Source organism: Gasterosteus aculeatus, chromosome 14 (genome assembly GCF_964276395.1).
Source record: "Gasterosteus aculeatus chromosome 14, fGasAcu3.hap1.1, whole genome shotgun sequence".
NCBI classification, from domain to species: domain Eukaryota; kingdom Metazoa; phylum Chordata; class Actinopteri; order Perciformes; family Gasterosteidae; genus Gasterosteus; species Gasterosteus aculeatus.
The window spans coordinates 3,810,871-3,837,276 of NC_135702.1; the positions used below are offsets into that span (position 1 = coordinate 3,810,871).

At 47.4% G+C, this 26,406-nt stretch overlaps 1 protein-coding gene across 1 annotated transcript in view; it reads left to right on the forward strand.

Moving 5' to 3' along the window:
* Window positions 1–26,406, forward strand: part of lamc3 (laminin, gamma 3) — a 71,427-nt gene that overhangs the window by 36,849 nt on the left and 8,172 nt on the right. Inside the window, exons 10-18 of the mRNA XM_040197962.2 lie at window positions 3,227–3,419; window positions 10,880–10,989; window positions 13,130–13,357; window positions 22,076–22,264; window positions 22,578–22,823; window positions 23,522–23,675; window positions 23,776–23,918; window positions 24,082–24,260; window positions 25,790–25,970. Coding sequence (XP_040053896.2) covers window positions 3,227–3,419; window positions 10,880–10,989; window positions 13,130–13,357; window positions 22,076–22,264; window positions 22,578–22,823; window positions 23,522–23,675; window positions 23,776–23,918; window positions 24,082–24,260; window positions 25,790–25,970 — 1,623 coding nt within the window. The remainder of the gene's footprint in view (window positions 1–3,226; window positions 3,420–10,879; window positions 10,990–13,129; window positions 13,358–22,075; window positions 22,265–22,577; window positions 22,824–23,521; window positions 23,676–23,775; window positions 23,919–24,081; window positions 24,261–25,789; window positions 25,971–26,406) is intronic.

The following is a 26,406-nucleotide window of genomic DNA, read 5'->3' on the forward strand; positions in this document are numbered from 1 at the left end:
TTAGCTTAGTCACACAGCAGCGTTACTGGGCTCATTACCCACTGTTCTGCAAGGAATGTGCAGAATGTATTTCCTATTAATCATTTCAAAAGTAATATCGGTTGACTTTTATCTTCTGTGAACACAAGTTTCTTATATTACTTATTATTATAGTGCAGCACTTCCCAAAACGCTGGTAATTTGCCCATTCTCTGTTCATCATCTGTTGCCGGGTGCTATTCTGTTGAGGGGCCAAAGTTTATCAAATGTGAAATATACCGCATAAACATGATAAAATGCACACCTTTATGTTGCACCTCTCTTTTAACCGAGCGCCAGACAATTTTAGCTGCCGCCATCTTTTATTACAAAACCAACAACCAGTTCAGCAAAGGTCAGTTCTTTATTTACGCTTTGCCAAATCAGTAAATGTGAACGTAATCCACATGCTGCGTAAATCTTTCCGTGCAAATATAAATGTCAGCGAAAGCATTTTAGGAGCTCGTGACGGCATGCAACAACCAGTAAGGAGTGCGTTTGAGAAAACGTTTTAACACTACGAGTAGTCTGTTTTGCGGTTCTAATTTTGACATTGGGCAACAAGTGGTGGCTTGTTGTCTGTAAGGATTTGGAGCATTTTGTTTTTTTTTCCACTGGGTAAAGTGTTAAGATGTGAGCGGGCGCATTGAGTGCTTCCCTGTCTCATTGCTGATGGATTTAATCGCTCCTTTCTTTTCCCGACAGGCTGATTTTTCTTATTCCTCAACATCAATAAGTATTGATTCTGAAACTACACTGAGATTTATGGAAGGTCGTTTCCCTTGAGAAAGCGTTTTGTATTTACTACGGATGATTGGTGGTTTGTAAGCCACTCCTCCCGCTCTTGATTGGCTGTAATTATCTATTTTCGATTGATTTTGAAGTCTAATAAATGATAAATGACGCCTGAGTGGACTCAGCAAGTGCTATTGATTTGTTGTGTAATTGAAGCCTTTCCCCTTTTATCAATGCCTGTTTTTGCTTCCTTACAAATGCTGGTTCCACAGCGTTTAAATGGTAAATATAGATAACGGTGCGTTGTTCATTTCACGTTTCCTCTCAGTAAATTGAATTTGCTTAAAGTAACAGCTGAGCGGGAGGCAGCAGGATATTTCCTTTCAGGTAACAATGTGAAACGAGCGCAGCTTTTTGAGTCGGGTTTTGTTATTTGTGAAAGCTTGCAGCTCATTAGAGAGAACAGAGACAGTAATGCATCACTGGTGTCACGAGTGGAGCAGGTGGACCTAAAACGCAGCAGACGCAAGGCGATAGAAATAGAGAGAAATAAGCCCAAACTGAACATTCTTTACAGAATAAAAGCACAGATTCAACAGTGACCTGACTTGTCTATTTAATAAGTGACCGTCAGGTCAAATGAACTTTCATGAACACTGAAAGGCTTAAAGGTTAGAACATGAACTCCTCGGCTGGACAGCAACCTTTCAGAGAACCAGGTAGCGTCGCCCTGAAGCATTGTCGGCTTTGTTATCTACTCATCACTTTAGAACTTTGTCATCTTCTCAATTTTCACAATAAATCTGCAGGCATCTGGTCGCAGAGCCAGAGTTTGAACATGCCAACACATGAGAAAAATTTAAATTCAACTTGATTGGTAAAACGATTTATTAGACCATGAAATAATATTTAAAAAACAATTTGAAAAATTGAAATAATGATTGCACTACTTTTTACTCAAAAAAGGTGAAGCTTTATGCCAGAACTTTTCAATTAAAATGTACTTTAATTTACCAATTTAATGGTCTGGTATCAGAATGTTTTAGTTCTATTTTTATTGAAATAGCTTAACATTTGTATTATTATTCTGTATGTTAACTGAAAAAAGTTGAACTGGAGAATTATAAAAAAAGAAATAGTCAAATAATAAATAAATTACCGTCTCTTTTATAGTAGTAAAAAAGTTTTAAAAAAGGGAATAAATTCTTTTATTATCTGGCAGCTCTGTATTCATTTATACATTCTTGTCATGTTCTTAAAAGAGAAATGTGTGCGGGGACTTTTGTTGTTAACTATTTGTTCCAGCCTCATTCACTTTTCTGTTGACAGCATCGTTGCATATTAATGAAGTGTGAAGCTTCTGATGACACTGGGCCTTTAGATTGTTTAATTTCCTGCATTTTGGATGTGAGTGGGTGCGTTGGGCGCTTCACACCGCTGCTTCTACTAATCCCCGCGGCCTCTGAAACATTATGAGGCACACTGGTATCGAACTGCGAAGAACAGAAGGTATGAAAATCTTTCCGTTATTGGTTCCGGTCTGTGGTCTCGCTCCTCACAATTCTCCCCCTATTAGTGACCCCTGCTTTAACACGCCACCCAGCAGCCCGTGACTGACGGCATCCAAACACCTCATTCCGTTGTGTCGAGAATGTGTTGCCTTACTCAGAAGTGTTGCAGGTCAGGTGAAAACACTTGAGTAATCTGGCCGTCAATATCACAGTGGGAGTGGGCTGCTGTGCGGAAAGTGGGCTGTTGGTCGGGCAGATATCAGACGATCAGACAGCTCAATTGCTCCGTACGACGCCAGGGGCACCTTGCAGGCAAAATCACCCACTCAAGTCCTTAGCCCCTCCAACCCCCAGGAGAGCGCAGGATGTACTTCACACACGATTACGCTCAAAAACAAGGCGGCAACCGAGCGTGCAACCTGTCGGTCTGGCCCACTTGCTCGCCCGGAGCGGGTGGAGAACGGCAGCGCGGTGTTTTTGTTTTCGAAAGATTGTTATGATTGTTTCATTTTCAGAGCAAAACTGGTGCAATATGTTCTAAAATAGCGTTTCGTTGCTTCGTATCGAAGTACGGCAGAACGTCCATCTATTTTTATATAACAAAAGCACCACTTGTCTTCTTCCTTTAGTGGGGGTGTATCGAGTGGTGGCTAAGATCTCTGATGTTCTATAAATGTGCTGTAATGAGCCGGAGATGAGGGGGCAGGTAATCCAACATAGACTCCCCCATGTGAGGCCAAAAAGCCTGTGACCCTCGGCCCTGACGAACACACACACACACACACACACACACACAGTCTGAAAGACACAGGACTCTGCAGAACATTTCTGAACACACGCACAAAACAAATTCCTCTTCAGCTTCCACCACCACACACTTGGCAGAGAGTTGCCGGGCGCACTTGGATAATAAAGCTGACTCCGCTCACCTCTCTAACACCCAACCTCTGATCGCCCGCCAGAGAAATTCCTGGGTCAGCAAGTCTACAGCTACGGCCAGCTCCTCTCCATCACCTTCACCTCTGAGACCCCCGAGCTGCTCCCCCACCGCGTCACCTTGCTCCTCCAGGGCGCCGGAGTCACCCTCTCCGCTGACCTTTCACCCCAGCCGGCGCTTGGCGGCGGCCTCACATCGCAGCGATCCTTCGTCGTCAGGTAACGTACGATGCAAGCGCGGGGCTCAGTCTGCCAGTCTTTGCGCGTGTCTTTTTTTTTGCGGGGGGGGGGGTTGCAGCGTTGAACTGTCTCTCTTCGAGAATAACAAAGCGTTGGACGTGTGCATAAGACAGTCGGGGATGCCCATGCACGGACTGCAGCTCAACATCATTGGCATTGTCTCAGCAGAATGTCAGGGTATGAATGTGGCGATGAGCCAGCTCCCCCAATGCGCTAGCTGTCATGTAGATCTGCAGGTACAGAGCAGCAGCAGCACATTTCCATTTTTTTTCTCCATTTTATACATCTAGCAGATGGAGTGAGGTGAAATGTGCACAGAAGTGGAATGAAGGAAAACTCACAAAGAGTACAAAATAGGTGATGCTAAGGGGGTGGAGGAGTCAGAACCTGCACTTCACTGGTAATTATTGTGTCCCTTACATAACACATGGACATGAAATTGAGGGGGGCAAAGGTCAACTAAGAGTCTACAGTGTACAATAGCGGTGGTGTGAGCTAAACGCTAACGCCCATGTGCTAACATGCTGATGTTAAGCAGGAATAATGTTTATCACCATCTCAGTTTAGCATGTTAGCGTGCTGGCTTTTGCTAGTTAGCAACTTAAATATTATACAGCTGCCACTGAGAAAAATGAATGCTTTGTGAATATTTGGTCAAGAACAAACAAATTTGACAACATGAAATGTTGTTACCGGCTGGCACTGAGGAATGATTACTTAAAACCACAAATTTTAACCTTCTTGACACCTGTCAAGACAGGCAACTTTCTTGGACTTGGGGGGGACCATCAATGTCTGTGGCTAAAAAACGGTTTGTTTCAGAGAGACTTGATGAGTTCTTTTTTTAAAAGGTCACATCGGATCACAAATATATAACTGTGGTTAAAAAGTTCCAAGAAACTTGCAAGAGTGTGACGTTTTGACGTTGCCGGCGAGGTCCTTCTGCAGGAGGCAGGGAAAGGAGAGCTAAGGGGATTGTAGCGACAACACGCAGAGTACTAGATTGGGTGTTGGGTGGGTCCACGGCCTGGAAGCACAGTTGTGTGAGGAGCAGTCCCCCTGCAGCCTGATATGACGAAACCAGGCCGGCAATTTGGATAAAAGCAGCAACGGACAGCCGGCAGACCAATTCTGATATTTTGACTTTGATGAGGAAAACTAGGCCATTGAAGGAGCAAATAAATGTGTTTTGATGGCAGAGTTCCCACCCACTTCATGATTCGCTTATTGATTAATTTCCGTTCAAGTTAAAAAAGTATACGACAGTGTTATGTGTTTGTTTTGGCAATTTATTATTTTACATATTCCTAACGCAATATTTGTGTAAAAGTACACATGAAAAATGTGTGTGTGTGTGTGTATATATATATATACATATATATTGCAAAAAAGAGATGTATACCTTATTTAATCTAATATATGCTGCTCTGAATGTGCACGTGCAGGTACATGAAGTAACTGTAGAGGTCTTTTTAGTGTGACATATTCCAGAAGGGAATTATAGTGTGTCTCAGACTCAGGCTGTACAGAGCTTAATGGCTCCGTACAGCCTGATTAAAGTTATGTTTGAATTAAAAGACGTCTGCAGATTTTTTTCATCCGTGAATGTCTGAGTTAGATCTTTTCACACCACAGCACTTTGCTGTTAACAAAATACAAAAAATGCATTCTGAAGCCGCCCACACCTGCAAGATCACATCCATACAGCTTCATTAGCACATGGACAGAGAAATATAAATACAAATATATATATATATATATTATAAATGTTTCAACATTATCTTGTGGCCTTACAATGGTCGTTATTATTCAAGATAAAGATTCTGTTATGATTCAAAGGCTGCAGCACCTCTTTGCAAACTGTAGCAATCAAGATCAAGCTGTGATACAGTTCCTGTCACAGAGCTGATGATGTTTACTTAACTCACGGCTGGCAGTCTGTAGTTTATGTTTTCTTGTTGTCTCATGTTAGATTACATAAAGATTTGTGCGTGGCATTTGTAATCGTTTGTTTGTGTTCTCGACAGTCAATTATCCTCTCTGTTGGGAAAGTCGTACTAAAGCCAGGCAAGTTTATTTACGTTGCGCATTGCAGCAATGAACCAATTAAAAGCCCTTTACATAAAACATTTAGAGAAAAAAGTGCAAAAGAAATACTGTAAAAGGACAGTCATTTAGGCATTTAGGAGCGACGGGAAAGTAATAAGACGTAATGGTATAAAAGTCTGCAGCAAACAGAAAGTCTGCAGCAGTCTAATCTTTTTTCTAAAGGAGACCTGTGAATGCACCGTGACAGTAGTCGAGTCTACTGAAGTAAAATCCAAGGATCCAAATCCTGCTCAGACATAAGTCTGGCGTTAATCCTTGATATATTCTCAATGTGAAAGTAAGCAGACTTCCTAATCGTCTAAGTGTTGAATGTTTAAATCCATGTCTGGGTCCGTGTTTCTGAGTTTTCTGGATCGGTCTATTGTTTTCCACATTGCCGATCGGCGTTGACATTGTGGTTTGTTCCTACATGGCTCCTAAAGCTCTACATCATAGGATTGAATGATAGTTGTCCTGTGCCATCACTTTTTTCTTTATTATGTTCATTTGTTCATTTTTAACAATATTTCAACATGTTTGATTGATTTGCACTGGTTTTAAATATATGATATAATTCCATGGTAATAATAAGATGCATTTACGGATATGTGGTCAGCTGCAGCAGCCCTCAGTAATCCTCCCAATGCACATATTGGCACGTGGGTACTGACTGAAAGACAAATCTTGAGCTATTTCCTTCAGCCAAAAAAAAAAGGCAGACTGTGCTAGAACATGTAGTTCCCTCCTCGAGAGAACCGCCTACTCTCTTCGCCCGTGTTGCGACACACGTCCAATTTGTCGATGAGACCGACTGTCGCCCCCAAATGCACTGCCGACTGTTCCAGCGGCACTCTCCTTGCTTGAAGTCCTCTACCTGCTCGGCTACACTTTGCTCTCTCCTTCTTTCTATCTCTCTCTCTCTGTCTTTTGTTTCTTCTCGCCCTTCAATGTGAAGTGGTCAATGCGGAGGCAGGAGTGATTGGAGCTGAAGTGGCGGCCCGTGGGGATGCGGGTAGCGTAATCAGTGGTGTTGTTAGGGAGAGAGAGAGAGAGAGAGAAGGAGCTCATCGTCCTTCAGCTCGCGGAGGTGGGTAAAGCTGGTCCCGGTCTTCGGATTTAACCTGTTGAGAACAGACTTAAGTCATTCTCTCTGTGTTTTTGTTCTCTTCCCCCACTTGGCATGGCGTCCTGCAGCCAGTAATCCTCCTCATCCCACTCAGCACCTCCTTCACACTTCCCTTTGCAGCAATTTGTATTCAATTTCGCCCCAGTGTTTCTTTAATGCTGTAATTCTCCTCCACGGCACACGCAGAACTACACAACTTCATCCCTGCAGCCAGCTCTTCTCCCCTAAAGTGGGATTATATTTTTCTTTTTTGTTGTTGTTTTTTTTTTGTTTTTTTTAAAGAAAACCGCAGAAAAAGAGCAAATGTTTAATGGCACTGAAGGGTACGCGTGGAATCGCTATGCGGCCCGGGGAGCAGGAGAACATTCCAGTCCGTCAGCTGAACGCTGTCCAGCAGTTCCTTCGCATACATCTGGGATCACACTCCTTCCGTTGTGTTAACAACGGGCAGCCGCCTGCTGGCAGCTGTTGAAAGGAACCGAAAGGAGAAGGGCCGTGTTCCATTTTAAAGAAGCTGCAGAAACCGTACAGAAAGTTACAGCACCGGAGTGCGGTGACCTTTGCCAGTGGGGATGGGGTATGTTTAATATATGAGCCAAGCGCTGGCCAAAGTCTGGCTGCGGGGGGGGGGGGGGGTTTGTGAAGCGTGTACCTGCAGAGTGTTGTTGTGGTCGTGAGGAAGGGCTCCCGCTGCTTCATGATATCATGTATTAGTAACGTAGAAAAGACGTTTTTAGCCTGATGTTTAGAGGTGGTTCACGCTTACTATGCACTCAGATAAACGATAGATGACACTTCTTAAAGGTTTTTGAACACATTGTCTAGATTCACATTACCACAGCTGGCAGTTTGGTGCCGGAGTCAGTACACTTTGGAAAACCCAAAAGGACTGGACAGTCTTATAGAAATTGCTTTCAGCAAAGTGGGTAAAAGAGACACGTTGATCCTGGCAAAGTGATGGAAGTGTGACGGAACAATCTCTGCTTTGGTGTGGAATATTTCGCTTTGACTGCACATTGAGTTGCTCTATTGTATATGAATGCATGTAGCTAGCTAGCTTAGCTCTAGAGGTCCTACTGGTCTGCTCAGTCCACCACTTAGGGCATTAACTTTATACAACCACCATAGGCTTTTCATTTGTGATATTGAGTACATGTTGAAATCTTTAAATCAGTAACAGTTCTCATCGTGTTGTTCCAAATACCGTGAAAAAATGAAAACCAGGAACAAATGTCCACATATATGAGCATTTTTACCGTTAGCAGAGTGGATGTGTGTTAAGGCATCTCGGTACAGCGAAACGTGCTTTGATTTGATTTGAAGAATTTTATTTCTTGAACATGTAGACACCAAATAATAAAAAATTTAAAAATCAACATAGACGTAGACCACAAAATGAGAAAATACACCTTTTGTTCAAGAAAAGGAGTAGGGGGAAGCAAAAGCTTATAGATACCCACCCCTTTCTTATCCTTTAAACATTTAAATATTACAAAAGTTTGTAAGAGCTACGTGCGGCGGTAAAAAACAACAATTAATATGGAACTGGACATTTCATTTTAATTAGGCCCCCTTCCTGGTGATGAATAAATAAATGTAAATATTTGACTTTCAGATGTTTTAGATGTTGTGTGGATATTGGGTGGAAGCTCTTCAGGTCAACAGCGTCCTTTCTCGCTCCATTAGAGGATTTGGCCCCTGAACTGGGGCACAGCTTGTGTCTTCCTGTCCCCTCCAATATTTCCACGCCTAGTAATGAGTTTCCCCTTAACGCCATGAGCTAAGGAGGCTATTCGGTTCCTTTTCTGAAACGCCCTGGAGCACGGTGAGGGGGGGGGGTTACACATCTCAGGTACATGCACAGATGACTCCTGCCTTTGCTCCTATGTACGCTTCTGCAAGCGCTTGGCTCGAGGCAATTGGAAGCATAGATGAACACGAGGAGAAACACACACACACACACACACGTATGATCACGTCCCTCTTCATGAGATCATTTCAGCGTCAGATGAAGGATGAACGTATGGATGCGTGGGGATTTGAGCGCAGTGGGACCGATGAGAGGAGGAGGTGGCTTATATAATGTCCCCTGTGTTCCCATGAAACCGGTAGGCGGGAAGGTCCTTACCGCCTTGTTTGCAGCCATATGTTTACTTCTGCGGCACCATATTTATGCCATAAGGATCCCCGCGGATGATTAACGCCGTACACACTGTGATCAGCTGTTTGCGGCTGCCGCCGGCAACAGAAGGGTTCAGGCGCCCACTTGTGCGAGTGCCTTTAAAAGGTACGAGCAGGTTCGCGGGAGTCAGCAGAGCCCTGGTGGTGCAGGCACGCGGCCCGTCTGGCCCTGAGCTCCTTTCTGTCGTGTTTTCAAAATTCACCCTCAAAGATCAGAGTCAGCAAAATATATTGAGGAGAAAAAAGGCCCAATACTGCCACGGAAGAAGAAAAGAAGTCACTGAAGTCACCATGTGCTCGGATAGACCTCTGAGAGTTGTTGTATTTTACGTCAATAATCACATTTACAGTTTATTGTCAGAAACTTTAATGGATGCACGTTGCTTGAGACGTAGCGATAAGGGGCAACAACCAGGCGTAACTAAATTGGACTTGTAAGGATCAGAGAGCCACTGTGGTACCAAGGTTGGATGCCATAGACCGTTTTATCATCTGTACTGACAATCTAAATAAAATTGGGGGGTTTTCACAACCAAATTAAAAATTAAAATATGCGATTGTAATTTGTCATGATTTATCCCCATGCAGGTTGTATTTAAATAAAAAATTTCGAATAGAAATTTCTCTATCTCCCGTTTTGTCTCCAACGCTCCTTTCATGTCTCACTGTCTTCCTCGGCTTGTATCTCTATCTCTGTTTTCTCTCTTAGGGTACTTATGATGTGTTGATACTTATGATGATGATGTGTGTGTGTGTGTGTGTGTGTGTGTGTGTGTCCGGTTTCCTTCTCGGCTTTTCTCTCCCGATGATCTCTTCTCATCCTCGGCGGAGCGGGCTTAATTACAGAGCGGCTCTCAGGCGCTCTGCTTGGTGCTGATTAAAAGGGACGCTGACGCTCCATCGGGAAAGCGTGACTGGGAGTTTGTTCACTTTCATGCACACTCTGCTTATCTCTGCCTGACCAGCTCCATTACCATGGCTTTGAGGCCCAGTTTGTAATTGCCTCTTTTTATTACTGTGTCTACATGTCGGGCCAAGGAACAAGGACCCGCCGCACCAACGGAGGGTCACACACACACACACACACACACACACACACACACCAAGAAGTGTGAATGCTGACGCGATGTACAAAAAAAACAAAAAAACATTTAGAAAGTGAATTAGTGTCGCGTTGAGAACCGTTGACCTGATAAAAGAGAGGCCATGAAAGACTCACACAGCAAAAGGCCTGACCGAGGCCGATGCGCTCAACAAACTGAAGGCTTTGCACTTCATTCTTTTATGGTTACAAGGTCCGTGTATCATAATTGGGTGCCACTCATGTTGGTTTATAAGTTGTAACGGCGATTCTTAAGGGGCCGGTGAAGTGATCGGAGGCTTGATGAAAAGTCTGCGTTTCTTCATCTGGGGATTCTGAAGGAATGCCACTTTAGCACCACAGTTGAGTGGCCACAAATTGCTGGTACTTCCTGCTTGTAAAGAAAAAAAAGAGCTGTAGACCACCTGGACCGAAATCCAGCTGCAATTAGAAATTGAGACAATTTTGAGTTGTCTTAATAAGAGAGAAAATACTAACTTCTACTGTACTAGTGTTTCGTACACTTGCGATCGCATGCATCTGTTCATCCTGCAGCTCACTCGGGGCTTTGCGACGTTACTGAGAGAAAACGCAACGCTGCCTGCGTAGGAGCCGACTCGGCACCGTCTCATCAAGGCGGAGAAAGTGAGCGATTCCTGGAACGAAACGGGCAGATGTCAGCTGTGAAGCTGAACATCGCTCAGCAGATGGCGAAGATCAGTGATCGAGACCCTGAATATGTGTCGAAGTCAGCACAATTCAATGTTTCTGTTGTGCTGCAGATAGCCGACCGTGAAAAAGGTTGAGCACATTTGTGACGTCATGCGGCGTCTTCTCAGCCGCGGGGAGCAATTAAATTGCTCTGAAAACCACTTCAGTTGTTGATAATCTGATCTAATCCCAGTGTGTTAGCATGTGAATGTACTGTTACTGTTACTGTTCTTGTGTGTTCTGGTCTCGCAGGCTTCATGAAAACGAGATGAGATTCCAACCTCCTTTGTCTGCCTTTGCGTTCCAACAACTCCTTAACAACCTGACGGCGCTCAGAATCAGCAACGCCGGAGGACACAACTGTAAGCGTCATTTTTCTCTATTTTCATCATCCACACACATTCTAGGGGTGTCCGGTTGTGTGTGCAACATATGCATAGTTGAAAAATAAAGACTTATCTTCTCCAAAAGCACAATATCTGCGAAAAATCCTGCTCCACAGGAAGAATTCAAAACCTTCCCATTTGTGTTAATCAAATATACATTGACATCACACAGCAGCTACAGCTGCACCAAAAATAGTTACGAAACAATGTCAGCGCCTGTGCTCGGGGGAATAGTTCAACCGTTCCAGATCCGGCTCACCAAAGAACGGGACATTTATTCCCAGATGCTCGCAACTATTTCACGAAATCGTCCTTTTTTTCTCCCCACGCGTCGCTGCTCCTTCTCCAACCGATAGTCTGTATTGTGAAGCACAGGGCAGGAGCTTTGAGGCTCGGAGCGCCATGAAGCCTGGAACAGCTGGTCGAAAATCACCAGCTCCCGCCCACGTACTCACGCCACTTTAACCAGTTGCTCGGCGCAGAGCGTCGCGACGCACACTGGCGTGGCGTTTCCCCCGTGCACCCGCAAAAAAGAACGGCGCGGAAGTCTCGAGTACACAGAAGCCGAAGCCCGGTCATGCATATTCCGTCAAACTGTTTCCTGTAAGCACCCACCCACGTGGTGCGTGCAAACAAAGTCAAGCACACAGTTTGCGCTGCATCCACCGCGCATCACAGGGGAGAAGCTCTGTTAATGGTTTGTGCAAAGTCTCACACACTGTGCTACAAGTGCCTCCTCGCTGCGGGCGGCGCGCAGCAACCTTTCATTTCCCACCGAGCTGTCTTAGCCCATCCTTTTCCTCCACCCCTCTCACATTCTCCTTCTTCTTTAAGTTTCTCTCAGACGGAGCTGCGTTGTTTTAATGTGCGTTGTCCCCGAGGCTATAAAGACAGGCTCTGACAGCCGTCACAGGAAAGGCCTTTAGCTTTTTCCCCGCAGCAGAAAAAAAGAGAGTATAGCCTCATTAGGAGTTTATGATCAATGGCGTTAATGATAAAGGCGCTAAACATTCACAGTCCGCAGGGGCAGTGAGCCATTAGAGATTCAAGGAAATAAATCTGGACTTGTCCGACAAGCTTTGTAGAAACGATTGATGGCTCGATTTTGCACAGCATGACTTTAATAATGAAATCCTTTTAATTAACTGCGTAGAGTGTTTAGTTTCTGAACATTGTTTTAATTGCCCTCTTCCCCGTTGAATGGGCTAATAGAATTCAAGAGGTAGAAGGGAGTAAAGGGTAGAGGATGAGGCGAGTCACGCAGAGGGAAGAGGACACGGCGTGCCTGCTGATTCTCCCTCAGAGGTGCAAATGACCCGAGTTTCATCAACACTGAAGCACCAAGACTTCTTAGAAGTCGTGGTCCACCTTCTCCCCCGGATCTTCTGCCCCTCATTATGCAGCCACCTATTCGCTGACGGTCCGTTCCTTATCGGACAAAGCGACGCGGCGGGACGTGCGCGGCATTCGACGCATGCATCCATCCATCCATCCGTCCGTCCTTCTCGTGCTTCCTCAGGGAGGTGGAGGAGGGGGGGGGGGACAAAAGTCACTTTGTGCGTGTTTGGTAGAGTGCAGGGGGAAAGGGATTGGGTTCAGGATGGCCTGCCGCCATCACTATTCATGAGAGGAGAGAGCGATCCCGGAGCCCACAGGAGCCGCACGTCTGACAAACCTCCACCGAGTCTCCCGTCTCCTTTTCTTCTTGTCTTGCTCTGCTGCCGTGATTTATTCATTTGCTCTATCAAAGATTCCCCGGGTGACGGGCGCACGTGTGTGGGCGCAGGCGCAGCTCCCCTACGTGTGAAAGTAAGCATTATGTGCGGCATTTACGGGTGGGTGGGTGGTGGAATCTGTTATTGTGTGTGATTTTGTGCGTTCGTGTGGGTGTGTGTCAGACGGTTAACTGTAAACACAGGCCAGAACCTGTAATGAGAAAGGGAGGGGAGGACGGCACTGCAAACAAGCGCTAATCGCCGGCCGCTTAACGAGACACGCAGGGGACGCGGGCAGACACGCACGTGTCCACGCAGGCACTTCAACAGCAACGGGACAGTTCACCACTGACTTTTGGCATCACTTTTGAGTCAAAGCGATCTCCCTCCCCCTCCTCCAGACACGTCGCAGCTCGCGGGGGTCACCCTGACCTCGGCTCTCGTCTCCTCCGGCGCCGCCCACCCTCCTGCCCCATGGGTGGAGTCCTGTTCCTGCCCCCCGGCGTTTACGGGCCAGTTTTGCGAGCTCTGTGCCCCAGGCTTCACCCGGGAAGACTCCGCCAGGGGGCCTCTCTCCACGTGTGTGCCATGCAACTGCCACCAGCACGGAACCTGCCACCCAGAGACAGGTGAGATGAGTGACGGTTTGTGTGTTACGTGCATCACTGTATTGAAATACATGTGTGCATACTGACATTTGTTGCCACAACCAAATTTAGCCATTTCCCCGAAATCATCACTATGAATATGAACAAGAAATATGCCTAATGTGTTCATGTCTGGTTTTATTTTGTAGTTTCTTGCCTCTGTTCTCCCTGGGTCACGTCACTTCCTGCCTTGTCCTGTCTTCCCCTGTGATTGTCTGTCATGTCATGATTGTTCCCAGCTGTTTCCAATCACCTGCACCTCCCTAGTGTATTTAAGCCATGTGTGTCTGTTGTCACTGGTTGCGTCATTGTTTAATGTATGGAAGTCCGATTCCAAGTCCATGTCCATGTTCACGTTCTTGTTCTCCTGTCTCCGTTTTTGCCCCTTGGCCTTTTGCTTTTGAAAATCTTTTTTGACGATTAAAGTCTTTTTGCTTTTGGAAAACTCTGCGTTTGAGTCCTGCCTTCCACGTACCTTCCTGACACAATGTAGCTCTCACAGCAGGCAGAGTACAGAAAGGACAGAAAGTAGACGGGCAGGTAGAGTCATTGCCGTTTTACATTTACAGTTTATTACAGCACTCCAACCGCCACAGGTACCATATTTTTACAAATATAACAAAACGGTTTCCATGGTAGCTTTAACGTTGCACAGCATTCAGTTTCACCGCTCGCCAAAGTTCCACATGGAAAGACAGAAGAGTCGTAGTTGTTTACATTTAGAATTTCACAGGCAAAATCGTCCGGGAGTCCAACTCTCAAACTATTAGCACTAATAGCATCGCGGATGACAACGAGCGTAGCTCATCGTCAAACACAGCGTGTCGGTGCGTGGAATATTAAACCCATCCGAGCTGCTAGTTAGTAAACGCCGCCGCCGCGCTCAGCCGGCATTCCGTGAGATGAGGGATCATCAGAAGTCGTTGAGACAACATTTCCTGTCACCGTGCCCTGTGAGTGAGCAGAGGGAACAGAAAGAGACGCGGGCTGTTCGACTGAAGCCATTTTTCTGTGTCTTCCCGGAGCCGACGTTCAGTCATCATCGCTTCAAGGGAACGCGGCTCAGTCATCCCTCAGGTGTATTGGCAAGCTATCACTCAAACTGGGAACTGGATCGCTGTGCTAGAAAAGCAATACCCCCGTTTCACACAGGAAATCAGTATAATAACAGCTAAACCACTGTAGGCGTGTGTATTTAACACAGTTGACATCTTTATGGGCGATAACAGCAGCTGCACTATTCTCCCAGATTCATATCCTAAACGTAACGCCCCGTAAATGACAGAAATAAAAACAGCAGCTGTTGGGTTTGTAAACAAGTCAACCTCTACGCAGTTATTTATACGTCTTTTCCACGCTATCTCCCTCTCACACCTTTAAATAAGTCCCCTCCGTCTCACCAAGAACAGACAACTCTCCCATCCGACGTCCCACCATCTTTTATCTTTCCTCAATCTCTCTCTTCCTCTTTATCTTTGCCTCCTACCCTCAGACTTAAAGTATCAGAGATCTGACCTAGTTAGGAGATGCCTGAAGCTTTGGCTGTGAGTGCGCTTTGCGACTCTGTGTGTCTGTGTGTGTGTCTGTGTGTGTTTCTTGGACTGTGTGTGCATCTGAGGTCCGGAAGCAAGTCTGGTATCACTGCCTGCCTGCTTCCCCCCTAATTAGACTTGTTAGCCGCCTCTTGGCTAATGATGTCTAATTTGCTTGCAGATTTCCTGTGTGTCTTGTGTTCCTTCTCAATCTGGATGTCTCCCTCCGTCTCTGTCTCTCTCACACACACACACACACACACACACACACACACTTGTTCCCCAGACTCCCTAGTCAGCCCCTCTCTGGCTCCGTTCTTCCTCTCAGCAAGGATTGCACCTGCTCTCCCCAGTCACCTTGACTTTGTTTTTAGCGCCCTTGACTCCCTTCTGTGCAGACTCCCCTCAAGTTTCCTCTCCTCGCACATCCTTTCTGTCTTTCATTGACACAGTTGCACAGTTGTAATTTGGAAGTGCTTTGATGAAGAGCAGGATTCAGTGACTTCAACCTGAATTCGAGAGCAGATGTGAGAGGAAGAGTGGTCTGATTAAAACAGAAAAGTTTGTTTATTTGGTTTCCCTGCTGCTCAGGAATATTGAAAGAGTTTTTATTTTAAAAATGAAAATGTGAGTTTATTAATGAAGCAGTTTAACCTGCAGGTTGAGCTCAGCTGCATTTATCATTTGAACAAAGTTCACACCTGACGAGTCCCCACAGGCTGTGAAGATTTCTCATACACCCACAAACACACACTCGCTTTATTGCTTTAGAAATATTCAAGGGTGTTGAAGAACGCGATGTGTCCTCTGAGTCACGGAATAAAAATTCCTTTGCTCGTTGTGTTCTTTGGCACGACGCTCTCTCGGTTTGAACAGCATTAGCTGACTATCTGCAAGGAAGTTAAAATTAGCTTGTCTTTTTTTCCAATGGCTCATTCTGGCATCTCATCTTCTGACAGTCGGCTGGCTCACCTTAAATTAAAAAAAAGACCCGCTCCATAGAAATCTAAGTTTAGGTCTTTAGGAACTATCAAGATAAGTTGATTGGAAAAACCCTGTTCATCATTTGTCACCAAGTGGGCGGACCAACCTGCTGTTTCTCCTATCAGAATCTTAATTGCTGTATAATTGCCTAACGACTTGTATCACCATGCTGTGTGTGCCCGCAGACCGAAATGGGGATGGAGTTTATTCACCGGCTGCCGAGGGAAGCCGATTTCCAATCATGATTTATTAACGCTCTCTGAGTCGTGTCGGCTCTATTTGCTGTAGCGCAACACAACAGATTGCGAATGTTAATATTGGTGGTGGCGCGAGCGGGTTTCTGCACCGCACTTGTGCTGCGGGGTCGACGAAGGCACAACAACGCGTCCTTCAGCAACAACAGAAAGTGTGTGCTGCTCGTGTGTTCTCGGAGCTTCAGTGTCACCACTGACCATGACATGCTTCGTGGCAGTGCAGTGTCATCGGCACACACACAGTCCATCAAACAGGGCAGAGGGCGTTATTTATAAGGTGGATGGATGAGGGAGGAACAAGTTGATTGTTTTGCATAGATTTAAATGGAGAGAGTCCATTTTCAGCCCGACCCACACTGTAGGGGAGCGCTTATTATTGTGCCGAACCGAGGGAATCTCACGGTTAATTTTCTCTTCTCTTACTCGAACCCAGTGACACATTGTATTGTGCGTGAGAGGTTAGAAGTGGATCGATCCAAGCGATCTTTCTTTGGGTGTGTACAAACATCCAGCGACCAAGGCATAGACTTCAATTAAAACCCAGTTTTTGACACTGGATATAGATGATGATCTATCGCGGCGGTTAAGAAGGCCAGCTAGAGTTTAGCATGTGCATGTGCTCGACCAAGCCCAGAATAAATACGGTTCCTTGTTGTCCTTTACAACAGCCCATCCGTGTTTCTCACTATGACATTTGTGCAGGGCCAATTTTTCTGAACAATGCACAATGATTTAGCATAGCTAAATGTCACGCCCACCGCAGTGTGGTGGTGGAGGAGGAGGGAAAACAGCAGCTTCTCCTTAGTTCCTGGTCTTTGAAGGAGGTCTTTGTTGCTTCTGCAACAAAATGCAATGAAATGGTCCAAAAAAAAAAAAAAGACAGTACCAAGAGTTGCTGTCTCATTTCATAAATTAGGGTGCAGATGAAGAAATGACCAAACATGCTGCACACATGCAGTGGTCACTAGAGTCGTGCAGATTGCTGCAACAAAGGGCGGCTTTACGAGAATACCACGGCGTGCATTTCCCAAATTTCTGCTTAAATGCCATCTTTAGCTCCCAAAGGTCATTAGTTATTAGTGAGGCAATGTATAAGGGAAAGTTGAGGCGCACAAACTGATGGTGAGAGTGACGCCGGCTCTAGCGCTGGCTTATTTGGCTCCCTAATCTCTCTGGTGGTTTGTTGCAGGCTAAGCCCTAAAATGCCTGGCCTGCACCAGCGGGATGGGATGTGAGGAGCGACAGCGAGGGGGGGAAAAGAAGTGAGGAAAGAGCAGAGAAAGACAGATGTAGTAAGTTAGAATGAATCGCAGCGTGTCATTTCTCCCGCTGATCCTATTCAGCATGCTTCACTTATCTCCTCACAACCGGCGCGTTTATTTTACACCAAAATAAACAGAGGGATAAACAATTCGCGCACTCCGTCGGCCTGCCTTGGTTCCCGAGTCACACTGTCAGAGGCCGTTGATTTGAAAAAGGCTTTAACCTTTTCCCTCTGATGAAAACCTCGGAAAAGAACAACTACACACTGCATCCTGCAGCGAAAGCTACAGGCAACACATGTTCTTCCATGTTGTGGCCGCGGATAGAAAGGAAAACAGGAATTAGAGATGTTGTGCCTTACACTTCATTTAGAACTTAAAAGTCAAATCCAAGAGCTGTGCTAATGAAGCCAAACTTTTAAGTTTTGACCTCATTATGGACATCACCAAAGCCGTTAGAATTTGTGGTATCCAGAAATGTTCCATTGGATGGTGCAGCGAGGTTGGATCGACCCGAGTGGATTAAACCGTCGCGGGTCCGCCTGTCACCGCGGGTAACTGCTTCAGAGGCATTCCACTGTCTCTGAACTGGCTCTTCATCACCGCGGGGGGGGGGGGGGGGGGGGGTTCGTGAATACACACTTTCTCTGAGACTCTTCACACAGAGCGGCTCGGTGTCTCCGCAGCCAGTAAAGGGGACAGTTTTTGACAATCACAGAAAGATATCAAGACTAGATAAGGAAGTTAAGAACCTGAGATACTGAAGGGGGTGTTCATTTTTTGGGGGGGGGGTTTGTTTGCTCATGAAAGAATGTCCGAGTGTAAATTACTATGCATGATGGCATCGTGTACCAGTAACAGAAGAAAAACATATATAACCTGAAAGTGTATTCGTAACATAGCAGAGAGAGGCGCCAAGACGTTTTTATTACCTCACTAGGACTGTGATTGATGTACTTACACAAAATGGGCCCCCAAGTAACTCAAAACAGAGGCCTTACCAGGTACCGAGTTGTACAAAAACAACACCTCCTTACAGAGAAGCTCCTGCTTGGACAGTTAATCATAAATCATGTTTAACCAATGGGAGGCGACTCCGGCGGTGTGATAGAAAATGTACCGTGAAGATGCATCATCTGTTTGTGCACATCCGTCCAGTGGATGCGATACGTCCCAGGTGGCACTAAATTAAGGGTCAGTTGTTTTCGCCAAAGGATTCATCATCTGTGGACTGAATGACTGTAGGAAGCTTCATCCAACATCCGGATCTGCGTCTAGGACCAATTTTGATCTGCTAGAGTGGCCGGAAAAACTCCAAAAATAAAATAAAATAAATAAAAGTGCAATGACATTTGATTCAGAGTAGAACACACAGTGCATTGTTTATCCAGCACCCCCACAACAACTTGGTGACCCGGAGCGACGCAGCATGAAATACAACCACTGCTGTTGGAGTTTCCATCCCTGCTCCCCGGGGGGGCCACGGACGGAACAATTTGGCTGACAGCCGCTACACGCGACACATGAATTGATGCCTTTATTACGTAGTCACGCTACGACAAAACATATATTCCCCAGTCCTCCATGTTGTGTACACTGTCAGTGCGAGTGGACGGAATACACAACCCCTACTCCCTTCCCTTGACATCCTGTCCTCTGCAGTAACCCCTCCCCCGACCCCCGACCCCGCCCATCTGTGGTAAATTAGAAAGCGGCATCCCCATCCAACACTCCCCAACTTTCACCCCCGGAGGCCTCAGAGCTGCAGACCCACTTTCCCTCTCTCTGCCTCTCCTTCATTAAAACAGGCCGTTTGCATGCATTAGTAAATACATTTCCGTGGCCCCGGAGCTGTTTTAATGTTCCGCCGGGCAAAGTAGACAAGCCTCATGGAAAATATGTGATGAAAAGCTCATGTTTTGGATTTCACATTCGTGCTGTGTCTGTGAAATAAACTATTCTTTCCTTGAAGGTCTCTGGTAATCGCGTGGAAGCACAAAGTAGCCGTAGACGTCACATTACTCACATACCGCGTATGTGTTGCTTTGAACTGCCGACTTGTTTTCTCTTCTGTTTCTGCGCTCGCGTATAATCAGAGACCCCACACATTGCCCCTCTCGTCCGGGGGGGGGGGGGGGGGGAGACCTCCCAGGACGGAGCCCAAGGACATGCAACGATCTTTAGCGACTCAATTTGGTCAGTAAATAAATTGGATTATCGTGGCGATAATGTAATAACAGAAGAGAGGCCCGCTCTTATCTTCTCCTAAACAAACGCACACGTGTTTAACATCCATTTCTCTTTGTAATTCCTTTCCCCTCTTTTCCCGTCGCCATCTGGCCTCGGAGCCTTTACAAGCTACTGCAGACAACGATAACCAGCTACTCGATGCGTTTGGTCTGCGAGGAACCCCGAATGACGCACGAGTGTAAACACACTCAATGAGGGAAATGTGGAGGGGAAAAAAAAAAAAAAAAGTTTACGGCAACCCCCATTTGTTGCGAAAGCGCCTCAGCGGGGCCCCGGCGGCTGTGATGCGTTGATGTATTCATTCCTCCCCTCCACAAGTGGCTTCCCTAATGAAGTGCATTAGACCTGGACGCGTGAGTGTGTTTCTTCAGAGAGCTCGATGAGGAGTGCAGGGACGAGGGGCAGGTGGAAAGGAGCTCTGTGGAGTGTGATGGGTGTCTCAGACACACACACACACACACACACCTCCAGACGGCTTGTCTCCCATACAGAATTATTGCTCCGCCATCGCACAACAGACGAGCAGAGTTCAGGCAGAGAGCGGAGAGCTGAGGTGCAGTGCTCCATAGCTGACGGGGGGGTGGGGGGTGGGGGTGAGGGGGGGGGGAGTACGTGAGGGCCGGGCGGGAGCGAAATAGCCGGATCGCGTGGATTTGTTGGAAGTGTGCGGCGCCGAGGGGAGCTCCGCCGTAATCCCGAATCATTAAGGCTGAACGAACGCTCGTGGATTCGTTGAAAGAAAAAAAAAAAGATTCTGCGGGGATGTTGGGAAGTGATGATGATTAGCGTGACGATGAGGGATATCATGCGGGGGAGCCGGGCGCTTTGTGATGCATGCCGTTGGCTTCTTCCGGGGAGCCGATGGAATGATAATAGTGTGGAGGAGGCCCTCGGTGGCTCCTCTGCCTCGTATCACGCTCAGTCATCTTCACACCCAGTAAAGTCAGCACATTTCCGCTGCCGTTACACTCACCATGGCTCGTTCGGGCACTGACACGCCAGCAGTGGCATGGAAATGCATGGTGAAAAAGAGAGAAAGATTCACTTTCACGAGAACACTCACCACTAAATACTCTTAAGTGGGCGGCATTACGCGCTTTGGAAGTCATGCATTTAGTCACCTCACCTTTCTGAGGAACTAATGGTTTCTCGCCCCAGGAGTTTACGCTTCATCGAGCGGCGGCGTACTCGTGCTCCCTAATCGCAGGTCTGAAGTTAGCAGGCCTCGGGTTGCAGTGACCCTACGTCTTGCAGCGATCATTTCTTCCTCCCGTGCTCCGCGGTGTGAGCTGATTTGAAGGAATCCCACCGTGGGCAACGAGGGAGCGGTGGGACGTTTTAATGAGGCCTCTGTCAAAGCGCACGCCCGCGAATTGTTTGCTCTGCATCCAGAAGATATCAATGTTCCCTAGAAAATCAACATAATCATTGTTATCAAGTCTTTTCAGAAACTTTGGAATTTTAAAAAGGATTCAAATGATTGCAAGTTCTCTGGTTTGCCGGCACCCAGTGAATACTAAATGCCCAAGAACCTGCAGCAGCAGAATGCTGAATATCTTCTTGCAGCAAAAACAACAGTTATTATTTATTACATTTGAAGCGGCATAAATGTCGCTGTTCAAGATGTAATGACCCTCTGCTTATTGTCTCATCTTGTGATTTTCTGCGCTACATGGCTTTTGCTTCTTTCTTTGTGGTTTCCCAAGGATGTAAACACTTTGAGCTCTGGTCAGTCGGTTGTTAAATTAGAAGGCCACATTGTATTATGTCACAGAAGTTGCCGTAGCACGAACGCACGCAAACATCATCAGACATGATGTCGGCTTCGTCCCTGTTTTCATTATTTCACCTGTTTATCTCGCTATATCATTCAGCTGTGGCTGAACCCTGCTAGATTTCAAATGTGGTATAATGAACTGAGGAGAATTACCCAGAGATTTGACGTGTGTACCTGCGCTCCACGAGATCGAATCCTCCAAAGCGCTTTAGAGCTTTGAGTTGCTTTTGTCAGGCTTTTGAAACCAGTGTGTTTGTGAAGACATCATAGAGTTGGTAATCTCCCGCCACTTGGTGGGCAAATTGCTTTACTTCTTGAAGGTCTTTCGGACTTCATTTGGCTCTTATATTTCCCAAAGCAATTATAGCCGGGTGGGAATTCGGTTGTCTTCCGCTCTGCGTGGTGGGCTGTGGAGTGTGTGTGTGTGTGTGTGTGTGTTTCATTTGTTCCGGGCTGCACTTTGAAGTAAATTGTTTGCACGGATTCAGCCCAGTCGTGGTCAGAGACACAGCGCACTCTGCTGGCGGCGGCGAGGGAAACACCCTGCGCGTTCCCCTCCTGTCAGCGTGGAAAGCATTAACACATGAAAGCAGCTGTGCATGTGCGTGAGCGTGATGGTTGCACTCCTCCCCTTGTTGCAGGCGCGTGCGAGTGCTCCGACTTCACCGCCGGGATGACCTGCGAGCGCTGCCGGGCTGGTTACCACGGCAACGCTGTGACTGGCACGCCCGGTGATTGTCGGCCGTGCCCCTGCCCGGGCCGCACCAGCTGTGCCGAAATTGCGAAAACGGGACAGGTGGTGTGCACCAACTGCCCCGCGGGACAGACAGGTGAGATGAACCTCCGACTGCGAAAATTATTTTATTCTGCCACCGCGGAGTAAATAATGGGCTTTGTGTCACGAACAAAGGGGTGAGAGCTTTCGCAACAGACTGCCTGGTGATGAAAAGGCTGCGGAGCTCGTTTGCAGGGCCTGTCATCCGACAGCGCCGCCTGTGATCCACGCGCATCTGATGTCGGTTCTTGACTTTGATTGTGACGCGGTCCGAGGTTAACGTGGGAAACGGTCTCCCACGGTGTTCCCGTCCCCGCTCCTTTCACCTGTTCCCCCTCCCTTCCTCCCCCTCCCTCGCCCCCGTGTAGGCATGCGCTGTCAGATGTGCGAAGACGGTTACTACGGCGACCCCCTGGGACAATCCGGTGAAGCTCGGGCGTGCGCGAGATGCGACTGCAGCGGCAACGTGGACTTCAACGCGCTGGGAACGTGTGACCGCGTGACCGGGGAATGCCTGAAATGCCTGGGACACACCGAGGGCGACCGCTGCCAGCGCTGCCAGCGGGGTTTTTACGGCGACGCCCGGAGCCAGAGCGCTGGGCAGAAGTGCAAGCGTGAGTAACCGAGGAGAGACTCCAATTCACTCCCATCAAGGATGGAGAAGGGGATGAGTTGTATTTTCCTGCAGGCCGCTGGTGAAGTGGAACAGCACTGATAAAATGGGCTTACACGTCGTTAAACTCTGTGTTTGACCTTCCACACCAGCAATGTCGTTTTAGGAGTTCGATTGTTCCGTTGGACCTTTGATGAGCAGGGTCAAGTACTAGGAAAATGGATGAATTCCCTTAAAAACCACATGGCCTTGGGTGTAGCTTTTGAAAGGAACGCGGAGCGTGGTCCCTTCATACGGATCAGGAGTTCAAATTCGGTGTAGGAGACTCACAGATCTCTCCTTGACATCATTCCGTACAGAGCTTTGACCCGAGGCGCACGGAACTATGAAGCAAATCAGAGCACGAGCACATCACAGCATCTTTGGGTGTCTCGCTGCCTTTGGAGTTTTATTTCTCTTTTTTATTTTAACCCCCCCTCCGACTCTCTTTATCTTTCTGGCTCGCAGTCATTTGTTCACCCCATTTGCAGCTGTTGCCTTTCACAACTCATGAGTATAAAAAAAAAGGCTCTGCCAATTTCACCCAATTTTCCCTCAAGCACTCTGGAATCAAATCAATAAAAATGTATCTATGGTACGGTGATACATTACAAACATATTAGCAGTTAACTATGTCCTACTTCCATTGTTTGCCTCTAGCGTGCAGCTGCAATCCTAAAGGAACCTCTGGACGCGTAAATGAGTGCCACCCTCAGACAGGAGAATGCCAGTGCCTCGGTCATGTGACCGGACGGGATTGCAGTTCTTGCGATGGCGGCTTCTTCAACCTGCAACCAGGTGTAGGATGCGAGAGGTATGACGTCGCCGTTTGAGCACTCGCTGGATTCTTTTCAGAGAGACATAATGATTGAGCTCAGAAGCTAATATATACATGTTTCCCTGCCCTTTCTCAGGTGCAAGTGCAATCCGATTGGCTCAGCCTCCGCCGCGTGTCACCCATCCACAGGGCAGTGCGTGTGTCGCGCCGGAGTGGAGGGCGTGCTGTGCGACTCCTGCCGCGTCGGCTTCTTTGGATTCTCGTCCCGAGGGTGTAGAGGTACAGGCCTTCACTCCACAGGCACCCCGACTGCACCAAGTGACCTCCTCTAATTTTTTATTGCATCCAATACGGCTCACACAGAAGTTTTTTAACTCTGCCCCCCACCCCCCCCCCCCCCCCCCACCCCGTCCGTCCTTGTGGTCCCTCTGTCCTCTCCCAGCCTGTAACTGTGACCCAATGGGCTCCGTCTCGATGCAGTGCCACGGCAACGGCACCTGCCACTGCCGCCAGGGCTTCGTGGGTTACAAGTGTGACAAATGTGAGATGAACTACTTCCACAGCAGCGCCACGCACCAGTGTGAGGAATGCCCCGTCTGCTACGGCCTCGTCAAGAAGCAGGTGAGTTTATGGTTGTCTGTGATTGCTTTTGTGTGTTTTTCCTTTTGGACCAGGCCAAAACACAAATGTTTCCCCCGCCCCTCGTCCCCCATCTTGGCTCTCTCTCCATGCTGTGGCTTCATCTTAAAATAGCCCGACCCCCCCCTCCTGCACATTGTGCCTTTGTGGACCTTCACGAAAGCCGCATGGCCCCTTTGTATTTGTGGATTGCGAGTACACGGAAGATGTGCAGTGGAACAGAAAGAGACATTTGCCCTAATGATCTCCTGGGCAGCTTCTTTCTGGCCCTTTAGATTTGGACGCTAAGGTACTTCGTCCCTGCCTGGATTTGCCTCCTCAAGTCAATCCAATACCACCGAAGTGTTCCGTCCTTTTCTGAGAACTCCTTCTTCCTCCCAGTTATAGGGGCCGTGTGTTCTCCCTGGGCCGACTTGTACCCGTGTGAATATGCCCGCCGCGATTTCCACCGTATCAGAGATTCAGTTGCCAGCCCGAGGCTTTTTCCTGCTCTGAACACCTGCAATTACTCCCCCGTCTCCCCCCCCCCGGCTCTGCTTCCCTGCCTCTCGGACCTCTTACCCCCTCGAGAATGTTCATATGGCTTTCGCACACGGGACTAACAACAAGCGCAAAGGTTGTAAAAGACAGAAATATGCAATCAGCAGAATTACCGGACTGAAGATATGAGCTTAATTTCTCACCTTGGTCGCAAACGATTACGCCTGCGTCGTAATACACATACGGCCGAGCTGATTTTTTTTTTTTAAAGCAGTGTACGCACGGTGGCGTGGTGGTTAGCACTGTTGCCTCACAGCAAGAAGGTCCTGGGTTTGATTCCGCCCAGTGGCCTTTCTGTGTGGAGTCTGCATGTTCTCCCCGTGTCTGCGTGGGTTCTCTCCGGGTTCTCCGGCTTCCTCCCACAGTCCAAAGACATGCTCTGGGGATCAGGTTAATTGGGGACTTTAAATTGCCCGTAGATGTGTGAGTGTGAATGGTTGTATGTCTCTGTGTAGCCCTGCGATTGGCTAGCGACCAATCCAGGATGTACCCTGTCTATCGCCCGAAGTTGGCTGGGATGGACTACAGCCCCCCCGCGACCCTGTGTGCAGGATAAGCGGTTTGACAATGGATGGATGGATGGAGTGTACGCACAGCGAGATTACATGGTGGTCTTCTGTAGGTCGGGACCGTTTCTCTTCCAGGGTCAACAAATTGGTGCCAATCAATTCAATTCAATCAATCAATTCAATTTTCAAACCTGAAAATTTTAATTTCCTAAGAAGTGTCATCCAGTTATCTTCTGGAGCGCTTTCTTTGGCCTTTCTTTTATTCTGTTGTTGGTATTCATTTATTCATTGCTTTTTGTTGTAAATACTACATTTTAATGTCGTGCTGTGCCGAGAATCAAATGCCTGAACAGATAAACACACATCTGGATGGATATATATTTTAGTTGGGGTAGTTTTGGAATGGCCAAAAACTCATTGACTCTCATTGAGCTGCTAAATCTCTGTGCTAATTCCCGACAGGCAGAACAGATGAGGACTCGCCTGCAGGATCTGGAGAAGCTTCTGGCTCACTTTGACTGCCGTGGTAGATCCGGGAAGCGGCACCCGCTGCTGAAGTATCCCATGGCCAGGCTGCATGAGCACGGGGATCAGGGGGAGGACGCTCTGCCCAATGCTCTGGAGGATTTCCTGGCCTTCCAAGGTAACAGCGGCCAGAACCCCCCGAGGCGATTCCACTCGGCCCGTCGCCGCTTTTAATGTCGCCTGCATGCGGCCACGCCACGTGCAGCATCCTGTCACATTTTGGCAGCGAGAAGATAACATGACATATCAGTATGTACAGGACCAGCAGGCACGGCCGAGAAAATGGACGCGAAACCGCCCCCACGGCGGGCGTCGCGCGTGTGTGTGTGTGTGTGTGTGTGTCGCCTCGTTGTGACACCGTGACAGATCAAACAAAGCAAAGCGATTAAATCGGGAAGAAGGCAACAACGCTAACCTCTCACGATTACCCAACACAATGCTGATATATCCTCATTATCTTTGCAGGGGAAAGGGCTTACAGGCTCAGCTGCACAGGCCAAATGGAGACAAATCATAACAATATACAACAAGGCGCTGTGTGACCAACTTAATCC